Genomic DNA, 17,556 nt, shown 5'->3' on the forward strand with positions numbered 1-17,556 from the left:
AAAAGGCTCACAATAAAAGGCCTGTTGTCCTGGGTGAAAGGACACACACTATTATGACAAAAAAAATATCTCACTTATTTTACTCAAATATTGACTTTAATGTTAAAATGTTTGGAGATACATCATCTATGTAGAGGAACTCTCTATATATCTAATCAACCACTGTAATTGTTGTATGGTCCAACTCACATCACATCTAACATGGATCCTATTGTTTGCTATACTACAAGGATATTTCAATTTTCTTTACAAGACTATGCAACATCATTGTTTTTGTTAGTATTCCATAGTCCGGCATTCATTTTTATATAAACATTGTAATTTGTGAGTCTGTAACTAATAAATAAATAAATTAATATATAAGCGATAAATGATAACATTATTATAATTTTATTAATCAAATAACACTTTGAAAATTACAATCATACCATTATATATCTATAAAAAATTAAAGATGTCTCAACACCAACAAACTATAGTGGATCTCTATGCTCTTTATATTTCATTTATTATATTATTTTTTTTTCATTTTGAAGATAATAAAAAATATATTGTATTTTTTAAATAAAAATATACAAACAGAATTTAGAATGAACAAAAGTGATTACAAGAAAACAGTTAGATGAAACATTTATATTAGCTAACAACATAACTACTAATTAACTACAACTAGTATATATGTAATTGTATCTCGTTATACGACATAAGATATTCAGAAATAAAAATCTTAAATTTAACATACCGGATCAGTTTTCTGAATAAAAAATAAAAAATAAAAATATATTTTCCACTTTTTAATAACTTAAATTCTTTTTTACTTCCTATTCTCGTACAACTTACGGTCCATTTAATATGAAAAATATTTTACTTTTTTATCACTTTTAATTTCAAAGTCATTTTATAATTACTTTTTTTTAAATGGTATATTAAATTTAAAAAACAACACATAAAGTAGTGAAACCATTATTTCTCTTTAATATAATTTTTTTTTGACAAGCTCTTTAACTTAAATTTAAAAATAATAATTTTTTATGTTTATTTTATAGTTACAAAAAATTATCGACTTTTTTATAAAAAAAATGTCCTTTCAAATCAGTTAGACACTTAATTTTGTAGATTAACTATTTTTTCGGTTTTAGTGTAGTATAAGACTGTTGTAGTCATAAATTATAATTAGCAATTAAAAATTTGGTTGGATGACCAAGTTAGGTCTTACCTGCTTAATTAATGTTTGTAACGAGGACTCAAAATCATTAATTTTCTAAACCTTTAAAGTGGTACAATCATAATGCCATGATAAATTGGTGTAACATTAGTGACCCCGTCCAAATGATGGAAAAGGTGCTTCAACGTACGATCTATTTAAACCTAAGATTAGTTATCGTCTCAAAAGTCACCGGTTTAATGCTTAGTAATATATAAGTAAAGAAATAAAGTATAGCCATAAATTAATAATTTTTATGTTTTTTAATGATAATATTTCTAAATTACCTTTTATTTAATATAAATGTTTGTATTTTTGATGACTAAATTAGTTAGTCATTAGAGTAATTTAGACAATAGATTTATTTATTTTTAATGTATTTGCATCTACTAAAATGACTTTTTTTTATATTTATTTCTTTTAATTATTATATTTTTTAAAATATGTATGCATAAAAACGAGAATCGTCATGAGACGAATAAAATATAATACAGACGAAGTATTTCAACCTTCCCAAAATAAAAATAAGCGAAACAGAAAATAATTTGTAACTTTCATTCCTCCTTCTATTCTAGAATAATGATCATTTGACTGTTTTATATAAAAAGTAATTATTATTGTTATCATTTGTGTATTTTTAAGAGCTTACTAGGAGTACTTTTTCAGTATTTTAAATATATTTTCAAAGACAAATGTTATCCGGCAGAACTGGTAATTTAGAATCTTGTTCATAATTAAGGGTATGAAAATAGAAGGTGAATAATAATTTATAAAGTAACCAATGATCAGAAATCTTGATGGTGATAAAGAGGTACAGTTTCTACATAGTCCAATATAAGAAGTTTTTTTGGAGATTTATTTAATAAAAGAAAAGTTATAAATTTTAAATCAAAAATGTTAAATGTTACTCTGAAAATTAACATCGAAAGATAAAAAAACATATGTATCACCATTAAAATAAACTTTATTTTTAGTTAATTTTCTTAACTTAAAACTAATCTTTGTAATTTTTCTTAAAAATATATCTTGTATTATATAGCACAACTCATTTTAAACTACATGTATTATACACATGATTTTTTTTTTTATATTTACTAAAAGTACATATATAATTTTCATGAGTTAGTTTTAAAAAAAATAAACTTTTGAAAATAACATATTAAATGAGTTTATTGTAGAGACGATAGTGAGTAACAAAGAATTAGGGTTTGGGTTTTTACTTTTTTGGGCATGTATACCAGAGAGAACGAATAATTAACATTAATTATCTATAATACATAATAATGCATAAATGATTTGGATTAAGGGGTAAGTCTCGTGCAAATTATAATTTGAAAAAGTGAGGGGTGGAAAAGGTAAATAAAAGTGAAGAACTTTGGAGAGTGATAGATATAGATGGCGGTGGGTCCCATCCAAGGAAACCGTTCAGAAATGGCTGTGCACACGTGCACTACCGCTAACGTAAATCATTACTCTTTCTCATTTCGAACAACCAAAACAATCAATCTATACACGTACCTCGATGTTTCTTCTCAACAATATTATTTCTTAACTAAATGATTACCGTTTAAGTGGATAATCACTTTACCAATGTTTCAAATAATTTTAAGTGAGGCTTTATTTATTTTTTAATTGAATTTTTAATAATTTTAAAACTACAAAGTTAAAATAAATATTTTATTTTTATTTTTAAAAATATGTATTTCATTTTAATTAGATAGTAAAATGATGTGAATATTTGAATTAAATTAATCATTATATATGATACTGAGAATATGAATTAATGTTAGTTAAGAGTGATACAACTATTTTTTTTATTTATTTATTAAAAACAGTATTTATTTGTTTAAATCAGTATAAATTATATCAATTAATAATATAATTTAACATTATTAGATATTATATCCATCAATAATATAATTTAGAACAGATAAAAACAAAAAAAAAATTTACGAATAAATTCACAATATCAAAATTAATAGTATAAAATGACAAAATATCTATAAATATCACAAAATTAAAGTGTCTGAAATATCTATATCTTTGAACTGTAAAATGAGACAATTGATTTTTGTAATTAAATTTTAAAATATTTTTTTTTTTTAAATTCAAAACTAAAAAAATAAATTTTATAATTAATGCATCACCACTACTAGATGCAAACACAATTCGAACAATCATTGACTATCACTACCATCACATGGTCACTCCACCTTCAATTACTACCACCACCTCCAACTAGCGTTACTACCACCATCAACCACCCACCTCTGACCACCACCAAAGCCCACCTCCCAGCTTCACTACCACCACCATTGACCATCATCTCCGTCCATCTCCCACCACCATTTTCGGATATTGCCACTATTGACCACGCACCTCCGACAAACTATTTTTTAGCATTGTCCACCACCTGTGATTGTTGATTACTTCTTTTGATTAATGCACTTTTGACTACTAACTATGACTACACTAGTCACACTCAATAATTACCATTTTCAAACATTATTACTAAAGTTATATTTATAATTTTTGAATTATTTTAAAATAATAAAATAATATATAATTATTTATTTTTTAAAATTATTTTTATATATCAATATATTTTATATTTAGTGAATTTATAATTTGACACTATTAGTAGTAGTTCAATTCAAATAAAATAAAAAATTAGCTCACAATTGAAATGTATAACTTAAATTAAAATTGAAAATAAAAAATTAAAATTCAAAATTCAAAATTAAAATTGATTTTAAATTTTTAAAATTTAAAAACATATATCTCAAAATCCCTCCAAACGAGTCATAACTTATTTAATGTTTCAATTTAAGTTTTGTATAGATTATTTGGCTGTATATTTTTTCATATATTGTTTCTCCAAGAAATCAACATGAGTATCGTGATGTTTTTAGATAATTATATATATATATATCATCTAGACTAAATAACACTTGTGGTTCCTTAACTTAATTTCAGTTAACGTTTTAGTTATTTATTATTTTCTTTTTCTTTCTGATTTGGTCATTTATTTTAATTTTAAGTGATAATTTGATCTTTTATGTTTTAAAATATCAATAATGTTATTTTTTTTTTACAACTATGTGTGCTATCTAGCATATCATCTATACAAAAATATACATATTTTACAAGATAAAAAATAGATATTTATATATGTTAAATATCGAGCTTGCAATTATTAAATGAAGTTGATTTTAGAATAAGTTAAATTCGCATATAGTGACAAATTCAAATTTGAATTGAATTTAGTAGAATAAATTGAATTCAAATTCAAATCCAAATCTTAATAAATCTTTATATTTAATATTAATAATAAATAAACTAATAGAAAATTGAAGAAAAAAAATGTGTGCGTACAATTTGGAATATTTTAAAAAAAATCATAAAATATTATGACATTGCTAAATGATTTACATAAAATATATAAGAGGATACGTGTTGGTATTTGCAAGTACAGCATAATTTATAGATTTTTATTTTTCACATTAGTTTAATTTATGGATTTGGTTGTAAGTGCCTGTAGCACACTAAATACGAGTAAATATCTGCCCAAATCAATCAGTTTATATATAACTCTATATATGGCCATTGGATTGTGAAGTCAAAACATAGTTGAAAAGCCCGTTTGGCATGCACTATGTATAAATTTTAATAATAAAATTCAACCAAATGGACTGGCAAAATTGACTTAAATGGTCGAGATTCTATACACAACAATAATTATATTTGTTTGGAAAATAGAAAGGTAAACAGATAATAGTAAGGCAAAAAATAATACCACATCTAGCCATAAAGATTATAAATTTAATTTGTCTTAAATATACATCTGGTAAAAAAAAAATAGTGGTACCAGTGGAGGATCAAACATATTGAACCAGCGAGTGTAAATTATTTTAAAATTATAATAATACAAAGATAAAAATATAACTTTTTTATGATATATATTAGAATTATAAATTTTAATATATTTAAAATATTTAATAAAAAATGGATTTTGTTAACCATTTTTTCAATATGAATTCTTTATATATTTATAAATTCAATATAAATTTATAAATTTTACATTATATTTACAAGTTTTTATTTATATATAATACTATTCATAGAAATAAACATGTTGAATCAATTAGCTCAATGACAAATTTACCTTTGAGTACCTTGTTAAACAAAATTAGATTCCAACAAAAAGCTATTTAGTGAAATATTATTTTGATTTTCAAATTAAAATCATACATATTGAACTTTATGGTACAACACTTAAATGTCATGGGGTAACAAAAAAGGAAAAAAAGAATTATAAGAGTAAATTTAAAAAGTTGAAGGGGTGCAAGTGAAGATTGTGACTTCAATATGATATATCATTGGATATTATAGAAACGAATGGTTAAAATTAGTTAAGAGTTTTATTATTGAAAGTCAAATTCTATTAGTAAATAAGACTAGTCAGTTTACTTTTTTTTTATAAGTGAAAAATTAATTTAATAATTTAAAATTTTATAATATTTCCATGTATTATACACCGAATATTTGTGCCAAACCTCTTACTAATTTTGTAATATATTATCTATTATATGAAAGAACACAAGATTTAGGTCACCAAAATATTTAAAATTTAGAAAATTTAAGTTAAACTTAACCTAGTATTTAAAATAATGGAGTAAAATTATCTATCACATTCTTTCGCCCTTTAGCTTATATAGTGATCCTATAATTAGGATTGAGCTTCTAGCATTTGTCTCAATCATAACTCTAATTTGAGTGCGTGTGGTCTCTATTAAATATTCGTGTATATGTTATTGTTTGAATAGTACCCAATAGAATCGGATGTACGCCATGGTCTTATCCCTCAAGATAATTCAAGGTAGATCTTTATAAGCCTATTCGATGAACTACCTCTATAATTCGGTTCAATGATCTAATATATAGATATCGAACAAACTCTCAAAAATCAAAGTCAAAAGACATAAATTTTAAGATGGTTCGAATGTACCAAATAAATTGATACTAAAGACTATCATTTGCAAATTAAAAGCAGACTATATTTTTATTTTATTTATAAAACTAGATTAGAAGTAATAAGTAAACATATTAATACCTTAATCAATTCATCAAGGATTAACATACTTTCTCGTACTAGTCAACATGCCGTGTTCTATTATATGACAAAAAAAAAATTACTATGTCATGTTCTCATACTAGTCAATATACCATGTTCAGTAAAATATTTTTACATTAGATAAGAGAATTGGATACTTTACCATATTATTTCCTAATTATATACTGATTATTTCGAAAACTAATAGTGAAAAATTGATAAATAATAGTACTCCATTTGAAATAAAATATATAAATAAAAATAATAGTTGAAAGTTAATATATTTAGATTAAATATATTAATTTTTTTTTAATTTTTTTAATTTATATTTTAAGTTGCATTACAGTTTTAGTTTATAGAATTGATTATTCTATTTTATAAATTAACAATTTTAGTTTCTCTTTTATATTTTTTAATTAAAAAATAATAATTTGATATATTTTAAATATAAAATTATATGATATAAAATTATTTAGATGTATTAACTATTTATATTTAATTAATTAAATCATCAAAATAAATAAAATTGGAATGGAAAATTAAATTTTTTAAAAAATTTATTACAATTTTATGCGTTAATTATTTTATATCATCGTATCATATATTATATTATTTAAATTATATAATTATATTTTTTTTATTTAAAAAAAAAGTAGAATAATCCGAGTGTGAAATTAAAAAAGAAAAATGAATTCCATAATATTTTAGTAACAGTGTAAGGTTAGTTGGGTAAATAGAGGAGATTGTTAAGATGATGAAATGATAATTACATTAATAATAATGAAAGTGGGCAAAGTCTTTGTTAAATCACACGAGTAGCAAAGTCATTGCCGTGTTTGACCTTAACTCACAACGTTGCCTTATACTCTCAAACACGACACATTTTACACGCCAGCGAATCTCCTTTCCATATAACTCACATTTCACTTCTTTACATTTTTTCTTTTTCTATGCTCATCGCTCCAAGATGAATAATGATGTTCACGGAAGAGATGCCAACAACACTTTTCATACTATAAACGCTGCTGCTTTTGCTATTGCTTCTTCCCAGAATCGCCTTTCTCAACCTCATAACCAGGTATCATATGTTATACACTTTTAGCCTTTTTGGTTCTCTGGGTTTCTATAATTGATCTCTTTTCCAGATCTTTTTCTTTTTTTGATTCAACGTTTTCTTTTCCCCTTTTCCTTCTATGTGTGCGGTAACATCATTGACAAATAAAGGACCTAACTTTTCATCTTCAAGATATCATAAATTCATCAATAATAATAATAATTAAATCATGTTAGGATTTTTAATTGCTTACTCTTTTGGTCATTTTCCATGTTCTTTTACTAGTAATACAATACTTTTGTGAAAAAAATAATATATAAATCGTCTCTGTAGAGGCAGAGTCACTGCAAGATGGAGTTTAATTAGTGAAATTAATAAAGGAAATTGTCAATTTATTGGGCTTTTCTCATTATTATTTTTATACTAATTGAATTCTCACTTTATGTTAAAACTAAGTGGAAGATTGCATAAAGTGATTTTTATCTTATGACTATAAATTCCTGCCATGTGTGACAATTAATTGATTCCTTATTTCACTTTGGAAACTCTTGCAAGAGTGGATTTTGTAGGAGTAACTATTGTTTATTTTTTTACTCAAACTTGTGTCTATCAAAAATAAAATGAAGGTCATAGTTAATTTCATTTTGTGTATAATACAATACATCTATGAGTAAATGTCACTTACATAACATTGTGTTCTATGACTGAAAATTAACTCATCTATGTGTGCTTGCAGAAGAAAAAATGGGGAAGCTGGTTGAACATATCCGGGTGTTTCGGACATCAAAAGAATCGAAAGCGAATCGGACACGCTGTTCTTGTTCCAGAAACAACAACTTCTGGAGCAGATGCATCTGCTATAGCTGTTAATTCAACAGCTCAAGCACCACCTAGTATAACACTTCCCTTCATTGCTCCTCCTTCGTCTCCAGCGTCTTTCTTTCAATCCGAACCTCCTTCAACTGCACAATCACCTGTTGGTTTTGTATCGATAACTTCTGTGTCTGCAAGCATGTACTCTCCTGGTGGCCCTGCTTCAATGTTTGCCATTGGTCCTTACGCCCACGAAACACAATTAGTCTCGCCGCCTGTTTTCTCGGCTTCATCAACTGCTCCTTTCACTCCACCACCTGAGTCTGTCCACTTGACTACGCCTTCATCGCCCGAGGTTCCATTCGCTCAACTATTCGACTCCAACAATAGAAATTCTGAGACTTACAAGAGGCTACAAATATCTCACTATGACTTCCAAAACTATCAGTTTCATCCTGGAAGCCCGGTTGGTCAACTGATATCACCAAGATCAGCGATCTCAGCCTCTGGCACCTCATCTCCTTTGCCTGATGAATTCACTACTACTACTACTGGTGGCTCTCATATCCTTGATTTTCAAACAGCTGACACTGCTAAGTTTCTTAAATTGGATAAACTCTCGACTTACGAAAAACACAAGTCGGATCAAAGTTCCGGGTCTATAACACCAGATACTGTAAAGTCCACTACTCAACCTGGCTTTCTTCCAAATCATCATTGGGTTTCTGATATCAAAATTTCCTCTTGTCCAAGCAAATATCGCCAAAACGAGATCAGCATAAATCATCGAGTCTCATTTGAATTATCGGCCCAAAAGGACACATTGTCATCGTCTGTCGAAAACAAGCCAACAGTATCAACATGGACTAAAGCTCTGTCGAAATCTAAAGTCGACACAGCAACAACAACAACAAACAAAGAAGAGAATTCAAGAGAGAGTCAATGTGATGAGAAACAAGTTGTTACAGAAACTCTAATTGACGCACCAAAGCAAACAGTTGATGAAAAGGATCATCGGTCGATAACCCTTTGTTCTTCTTCAACTAAAGAATTCAACTTTGATAATGCAGATGGTGGAGATTATTCTCAAGCACCAAATATAGTTGCTGATTGGTGGGCTAATGAGAAAGTTGCATGGAAAGAGAGAGAGGCCTCAAAAGATTGGTCTTTCTTTCCAATTATTCAACCTGGTGTTAGCTAGCAAGTAAAGAATTAACATATATATTAAGTGGCTTTTTGTTCACACAATTTGACACTGGTTTTGAATTTTGTGCTGTGCTGCTACTAATTTAGCAACACATACTAAATTGAAATTGTGGTGAATTAAAGATTGGGAATTCTAACACAGTGATGTGATGATATGGGGTTTGTTTTTTGAACACAATAGCCCTTAAAGCAATAGTGAGGTTGCATAATTTGTGTTTTGTAGTTCTTACCAAGTTTGGGTTAGAAATAGATGTATGTACATATTTTAGTGTTTGTAATTGTACTCTACCTTTCTCGTAATTTTATATGTAGTTTTTGTAATAGACTAAATAAATTGAGATATTGTCGGAATGCTACAAAACTTTGCAAATACACTTTCCAAATTTTAGTGCTTTAAAATTCACATTTAGTTAAATTTGAGAATATAGGTTAACTAACAATGGTAATTAAATACATGAATTGATGTCTTGTATGTACATTTCATATGATAGTTGCAGACATATATTTGATATGTTCTACATATTTGATATGTTAAGAACGCAAATTCAAATTCAATAATTTTTTTTAAAGATAATGATTGTTTTATGATAAATAAATACATTGGTTGCACACATTTAGGGTTTATTAATTGATAGTGAATATTGTATGAGAAATTGGAATTCAACTGCTCTGCAATTGGTCCACATCCTATCCTATTCCAAAATATCAATTTTACTTTACTTTAAAGTATTAATTTGAATCCAATGTTAAAAGAGTTTGGATTCTCTTAATCTAAATTTCTGTTAATCTTTTTTATTTATTTTAATTTGACTTGTTTTTTCTTTCAATTTTGTTCCGTTGGATCCAAAATTTATATAATAAAGATCATGTATATAAAATTTTGCATAAATATAAAATCGTTTGATATATTAATAAAATATATCAAAATTAACGTTTTATGTATTTTTATTAAAAACAATCTTTATGAATTTCAATAACATATCAAAATATTTTAAATATGTATAAAACTTTATAATCTATGTGATATAAACTTTAGATCGAATGAAAAAAAAATGAAAACAAAAAATAAAATAAAATATAGATAATCAACAAAGATCAAGAAAAATTTGGATTCAAATCATCCAAACTCAAACTAAAGAATTAAAAACAGTTCTAGATAAGCCTAAGCCCCTTAGAGGAACAAGAAGTTCTACACCCATGGATACATTTGCACTATTTTTCATTAAAAAAATTATCCATTTCGTTACATATGTGGACATAACCCACCTTTTCTCTTCCTTTTTCTTAATAATAATATATTCTTAACCAACATATAGAAAAACTTTGCATCATAATGGCTTTTTATATAAAAATAGTAATAGAATGTATAATAATTAATAATAACTTGAAATAAATGTATTTTTTTTTATAAAAAAATATATAGATTATAAAATATTACATTAGTTTTAATTCAATGAGAGAATAATATCTTTATTTTTTTTTAGGATAAATATTCCAAGCGGACTCAAGAAGAAGTACTATTAAATAAAGAACTATTATCTCTCTCTTTTATTTATACATAGGAGAAGATGAGAAGACGAGGAGGAGATATTTTATCGTCCAAGAAGTATTCTTTCTCTTTTATTTATACATATAATTCTTTTTAATATGTGTAAAATCATCAAATGACTCAATCATTATGGGACAATGTAAATAATATTTTAATTTTTTTCTATGTTTAATTACAATTTTGATCCATTTATTTTTATTGTCCATAAAATTGGTCTCTACATTAATGTTATATTGAGATAAGCAACTAAACAATCTCATAATGTTTTCTCGTAAATCACACACTTAACTAGGAAGTGTAAATGGATAAAATAAATTCAATCAACTCAAACATCCAAACCAAATCAATTTAAAAATTATCCGTTGATTTTGGTTCGGGTAAAAAATCAAACCAAACTAATGTAAACCAACAACTATTAGTTCGGGTATTGGATTTTAGTTTTAAAAATCAATAAAAACCAAACCAAACCAACACTATTCATATTTTTTTTTATATATTTATTTTTTTACGTAAAAATCTAGTTCAATAAGACAATTTTTTTTATGCAATAATCAGACTCATCACTCATTAAGCCAAATTTCAAATTCTAGTGATATCTTCATTCACTCACGCTCACTAGTATCAACACTATCATATCATCCTCCTCAATTCTCACATCGCTATCCACAATCCACTTGTTGAAATTGTGTCACCCACCTCGTTGCCTTTTACCTCGCTCTCTATTTCTCTCTTCGCCGCCATAAGCTTCTTTATATTGCTCTTGATTGTTGTCTATTTTGATTATTGTTTCCTTTTTCTATTTTGATTGTTGTCTCCACATTTTAGTGTGTGTTAGTTTTACCATTAAACTATTTAGAACAAAAAAATGCAGTTATATTATATTCACTAATCTAAGATGTTGTTTTGGATTTTTAGGTAATTTTCAATTAAACAAGTGGAAGTGGAAGTTACATACTAAACTCTTTAGAATAAAAAAATACAAATCTATTACATTCATTAAAGTAAAATGTTGTTTTGAGTTTTTAGATAATTTTAAGTTGAGCAAATGGCAAGTGAAAGTAGAAGTAGAAGTTACATAGGAAGTAGTTCACAAAGTGAGAATGTTGCAATTGCTTGCACTCTAGTTTCAATTATGAAACCAATTGCAACACAATGATCAAATTCCATAATCAAATTATGTAATGCTACTGATATTTTGTTTTAATCTTTTAGAAGATTAAATCATGAATTTGTAGTTATTCCAAATTTTATTTGAGAGGAAGAAATTAAAATGGTTGTTGCACTTGTAAATTCTTTTTTTATTCTACCAAAATATGGAAATGTTTATCATTTTGTTATTTTTGAAATCCAATCACCTGAATCAAACCAAAGTATATATCATCGATTTAGTTTAGTTTAGATTTAGTTATAAAAAACATGTAAAATCGAACCGAACTAACCGTGTTAATTTCATTGGTTTGGATTCATTTTTCGCAAAAAAAAAAAAAAAAAAAATGCGAATTATATTAGCATACAGCTATGGAGTTATGATATTTGTGCCAAAGAAAAATTATTAAGGACGCCTTTTTTAAACCATAATCATATAAAGGTCTTAAAAAAAGGAGCATACAAAAGTTAAATGCTTGGTTTTGAATACATTTTTAATATAATATTTAGATATCAAAAAAAAAAAAAAAAAAACCAAACCAAACCGACATGGTTCACCCTTACATTTAACCAAATTATTAAACTTTAAATTTTTTCCATAGTTTCTTATAAGTTTTTTTTAGGGTAAACCAACATTTTATTCTTGAAAGTATAATCATCGTCATTTTGATTATTGACTTAGCAAAAATCAAATTAATCATCGAATTATTAAAATAATTGTTAAAAAATTAAATATGTATTTAGATTACTATTATATACTAAGACTAAGATATAGTTGTGTTGTATATATGTGGTAATACAATGATGGGAAAATAAGGTATAGTTGACATAGTGAGGAGCTTGGTTTTGAGGTTTCTATCGATTGGACTGGTATGCCTCATAAGTAGAGTTGTCAATTAAGCCTCAAAGTTTATTTTAAAAAATTATGTATTAAATCTTTTAATATTAGGTCTCTTATTAAAATAATTTTTTAAGACATTGATACATTATTTCATTATTTTTTGTGGGCCTTCATGGGTCCAATGTTTTATTAATCTATATTTTTAAAAAAAATCAAAATTTATTTTTCTCGAAAAAATCTCTAAAAAAATTGAAATCATTTTCTTGTTGAAAAATTATGACAAAAATCAAAATAATATTTTTCTTGAAAAATATTTTAAAAAATCATAATAAAAAATTTTTTGAGAAAAAAATAAAAAGTTTGTAAATCATTTTTTATCAGAAAAATTTTATTTAAAAAATAAATCAAAAGCTTTTTGTCAACTTTTTTTTTTGTTTGAAAAAGTGGGTTCATAAACTTTATTTTATTCACAAAATTTTATGAATTTTTTACCTTAAAATTTTCTTTTTTTAGGTCTTAATAACTATAAAATTTTTAACCTCTTAAATATGTGGGCTGTAATAAATAATTAGTAAGAACTTGTGAAATTGACTTGTATTCACACAAAAAAGTAACAGAAAAGGCCCCAAAACATACATACTATGCCAACCACATCGCTCACCTCACTTGGGATCACAATATCAACAACTTCAAGCCCAGGACAACCAACTTCCCGTATCTCCTCCATTCCAATTTCCAAAAGATGGTTGTGGGTCCATTCTTTATATTTATTTAAAATATAAAACTAAAAAAATATTATTGGGTTAGAATTCTCTGTAATATCAACAATCCCATTTTTCATTATCGAATTGGAGATTTGCACAATTAAATTTTGAGATATGATAAAATTCCGATAATTTTAGGGACTGGAAAAACATCTTCCTTTCTAAAATAAGGTTGTGAAATGTATATAATAAATATATATGTGCATGCTTGAGCTTGAGTGCTTGACCATTACATTTTGTATTTAAATTTATTAAACTATTAGTTCGGTAGTCAATAATTCATTTCAGCGGTCATGCCAGAGTATCATACTCCATTAAAAAATAAGCATATCATCAATACACCTGTGTTAGGATATATTCGTTGGATGGTTGTGTGTATATAAATAGCACATTCGTTAAAGCTATTTTAGCCATTTCCCATACTACAAATATTTAAACATGTGAATTATTCAACTTACCACAAATTAGCTGTTACAAAAACGTGGGAATATGAGATAGTAGTGATTTTTGTCCTCCATAACTTTATTCAATTGAATATTGGATTTGGAATTAATTATACAAAATAAAAAATAGATCAAGTCGTTTAATTTTGACAATTCAAATAAAAAATGAACAAAATTTAGGTGTATATCCTTATTTACTTTCGGTGAGATTTTTAACTTATAATACACTTTTTATACTGGAAAGTGGAAAAGATAAATTTGGACTATATCGCCGTACATGAAAAGTTAAAAAAATTTAACTTTTTTTTATTTTTTTCTCACTTTTTATGATTATATGTAATTTAATTTAAAAAATGGCTTAAGGAAATTGCATTTGCAAAGGAAGCTTGCCATTTGTAAAGGTAAGGAGGGAAAAAAAATGGTATATTAGTATATAATTTTAAAAAGGAAATAAGTTGGTAATTTTTTTTAAAAAAAAAGGAGTATTGAAAAAAAAACCGCAATTTGGTGCATTATATAGGAAGAAAAAATTTAAAGATTAAGGTAATTTGGTTGACTTCATTGTGGTGTCTCTGGTTACATCGTAATAAGATCATATTCGACAGTGCAGTAGTAAATTACGTTGAGGTACTTTGTCTCATGAAATTTGTATCATGGTGTTGGATTGTTGCTAACAAAATAGATCGACTCAACTTTTCTTTTTCGGTCTGATGTATTAACTCATTAGCTTTGTGTTGACTCTTTTGACTAACTTGTAAAATAGTTGGAGTATCCCTTATAATTAATAGTGATAAATAAGTAATTATATTTCTTATTTTTTAAATGAAAACAAAACTTAATTGTACTAAATTACTCTTTCTAGGTGAAGAAAATACTGTCTAATATCTTTTAAAAATAGGCATTTTTATTTATAATTAAAATGGAAAGAAGAATTGTAATAGGTTTTCAAAAGATCAAGTATACAATATTTTTTTGATAAATTAAGATTCGTTTACGTTGAGTTTGTATAAAATAAAAAATTTAATTTTTATTGATAGATGGAATGATAAATATTACTTTAAAATTTACAAATAAAATTACAGAGTTCTAAATTAAAGTAAAAATATTTAATTTAATAATTGAGGTAAAACTGTTTGTTATTACCTTTCCATCCAATAGGAATGACAGTGAAAAGTCATTTCTAGGAGGAAAAAAAGTAATGAGAAGTCAGTCACACAAAAAAAAAGTTGGCACCAAATTTGACTTTGAAAGTTGAAAGAAGTGAAGGATACCGAGCCGCATTGGTGTGACTATTCTTGTATTTTAGGAATATTATAAAGTTGTGAAAGAGGCTGCTACGTCAGATAAATAATAATAGTAAAAAATTTAGAGATAGTCAAATTTGGGCGGCCACTATAATTTGGCAAAGAAAGATGGAATAGGAATTTATCACGTTGTGAATGAGGAAGAGGCTCACAACACTAGACTAGACCCAACGCTTACATTGACCAAATTACAGACTATTTATTTATTTATTATTGGACCTTCTAGATTTTCACCCTCCATACAAAGTAACTACCTCACCTTTCAATTTCATATATATAACCAACAACCCCTCCCACTCCTTTTCCATTCATCTGAATCACAACAATTTCACACCAAAACAACAAAATGCCACCCTTTGTAGGTTCTACTGATTCCCAACCAAGACCAGATTCAAACATAGTCACCATCGACGTTGGTGGACAAATGTTTCAAACCACAAAACAAACATTAACCTCTTCAGGTCCAAAAACCTTCTTCTCAAGAATCGCTCAAGCTGCTTCACCTTACACACCTTTCGTTGACCGAGACCCTGAACTTTTCTCTCTCCTCCTCTCTCTCCTCCGTACCGGTAACCTTCCTTCCAAAGCCAAATCCTTCGATCTTCAAGACCTTATTATTGAATCCAAATTTTACGGCATCGAAAATCTTTTAATCAATTCTTTCTCTCAATTGGAACCTTTTAATCTTCAAAAATCTCTTCAGTTACCCTTGAACGGAAGAGACTCTCCCTCTGCCGTCGCAACCACCCCTTACGGCTCCGTTCATGTTGCTCACGGTAGCAAGATTACGACGTTTGATTGGTCTCTTCGTCGGAAATCTACCATTCTTACACACTTCACCGCCGTTGATTCTCTTCTTGCTTTATCGCCGGAGTTAGCCGCCGCCGGCGCTAACGACTTCTCCGGCCTCCAGATTCTCGATCTGGAAAAAGGACACGTGAAGGAAACATTAAATTGGGAAAACGTAACGAAATCAGGTTCGACCGTTCAAGCAATCGGATCTTCGCCGGAGCAAATGTTCGTCAGCTTCGAATCTTCCCGGAGAAACTCCAATTCCATCATCGTTTACGATTTGCATAGCTTCAGACCTATTACCGAAATCGGCCACAATGAGATCTACGGCGCCGACATCGATTCCGCGATTCCGGCGACGAAATTGCAGTGGATTGAAGGTTACAATCTTTTAATGGCGTCTGGGTCCCACAGCGGTCCTTCCGGTGTTTCCGGTAACGTTAGGTTATGGGACGTTCGTTCCGGTGACATTGTTTGGGAGATCTCAGAGAAAGTTGATTGTTTTGCTGACGTGGCAGTTTCTGATGCGTTGTCGAGTATGTTTAAAATTGGTGTTAATTCTGGTGAAGCGTTTTATGTTGATTTGAGGAATTTGAGTTATGAGAAGAGTTCTTGGGTTTGTTTAGGTGATAAGAGAAAATTGTTGAATGCGAAAAAAGAAGGGTTTGGTTGCAAAATTGAAACACAAGGGAATCAAGTGTTTTGCACTAAGGGTGGGGATGTGGAACTTTGGTCAGAGATTATAATGGATTCTTCTTCTAATAATTCTAATAATAGGATTTTCAAGAAGAATTTGATGGGTAGGGTGCAAGATATGGGAGGTGCTAGGATTACCAATTTGGCATTTGGAGGGAGTAGGATGTTCTTGACTAGAAAAGATATGCAATGTGTTGAGGTTTGGCAGAGTTCTTCTAGGGAACTTTGATTTTAGTTGTTATCCTATTCTTTATTTTTAATCTTTATGTACACTAAGTTACATATCTTGTAAAGGGAAAACCTTGTACATTTTGTTGTTTGGAATTGTTTTAATCTTTTTTCAATGTCATCTTGCAATGTATGGATGGTTAGTTTTGGAAAACACTCTTCGCATTTATTTATGTACTTTTTGTATGTTCTTTTTTTTTAACTTAATTAACTATAAATTAATAATTTTTTCAAAGTTTATTAAAACCACAAAAAATATGTTTCATGTTAAAAATCATATGAATAATACATAAAAAAAAATACACCTAAGTTTTATCCTTTCATTTTATGGCTAGAATTTTTGTTCTTAAGTTTAACTATGATAAAATGTTCGATCTCCAAAAGAAATAAAACTATGTGGGTG

General features: G+C 27.4%; 2 protein-coding genes across 2 annotated transcripts; both read left to right on the forward strand.

Annotated features, from left to right (window-relative positions):
• The first annotated feature begins 7,189 nt into the window (after positions 1–7,189).
• LOC101495024 (uncharacterized) lies at positions 7,190–9,751 on the forward strand. Its single transcript, XM_004503642.4, has 2 exons — positions 7,190–7,395; positions 8,108–9,751. Exons 1-2 carry the CDS (start codon positions 7,285–7,287, stop codon positions 9,383–9,385), a joined length of 1,389 nt encoding a protein of 462 aa, XP_004503699.1. The 5' UTR covers positions 7,190–7,284; the 3' UTR covers positions 9,386–9,751.
• A 5,918-nt stretch (positions 9,752–15,669) lies between these two features.
• Positions 15,670–17,307, forward strand: LOC101495353 (BTB/POZ domain-containing protein At5g41330). Its single transcript, XM_004503643.4, has one exon. The coding sequence runs from the start codon at positions 15,784–15,786 to the stop codon at positions 17,152–17,154; it is 1,371 nt and encodes a 456-aa protein (XP_004503700.1). The 5' UTR covers positions 15,670–15,783; the 3' UTR covers positions 17,155–17,307.
• The last annotated feature ends 249 nt before the right edge of the window (positions 17,308–17,556 follow it).

Source organism: Cicer arietinum, chromosome 6 (genome assembly GCF_000331145.2).
Source record: "Cicer arietinum cultivar CDC Frontier isolate Library 1 chromosome 6, Cicar.CDCFrontier_v2.0, whole genome shotgun sequence".
NCBI lineage: Eukaryota > Viridiplantae > Streptophyta > Magnoliopsida > Fabales > Fabaceae > Cicer > Cicer arietinum.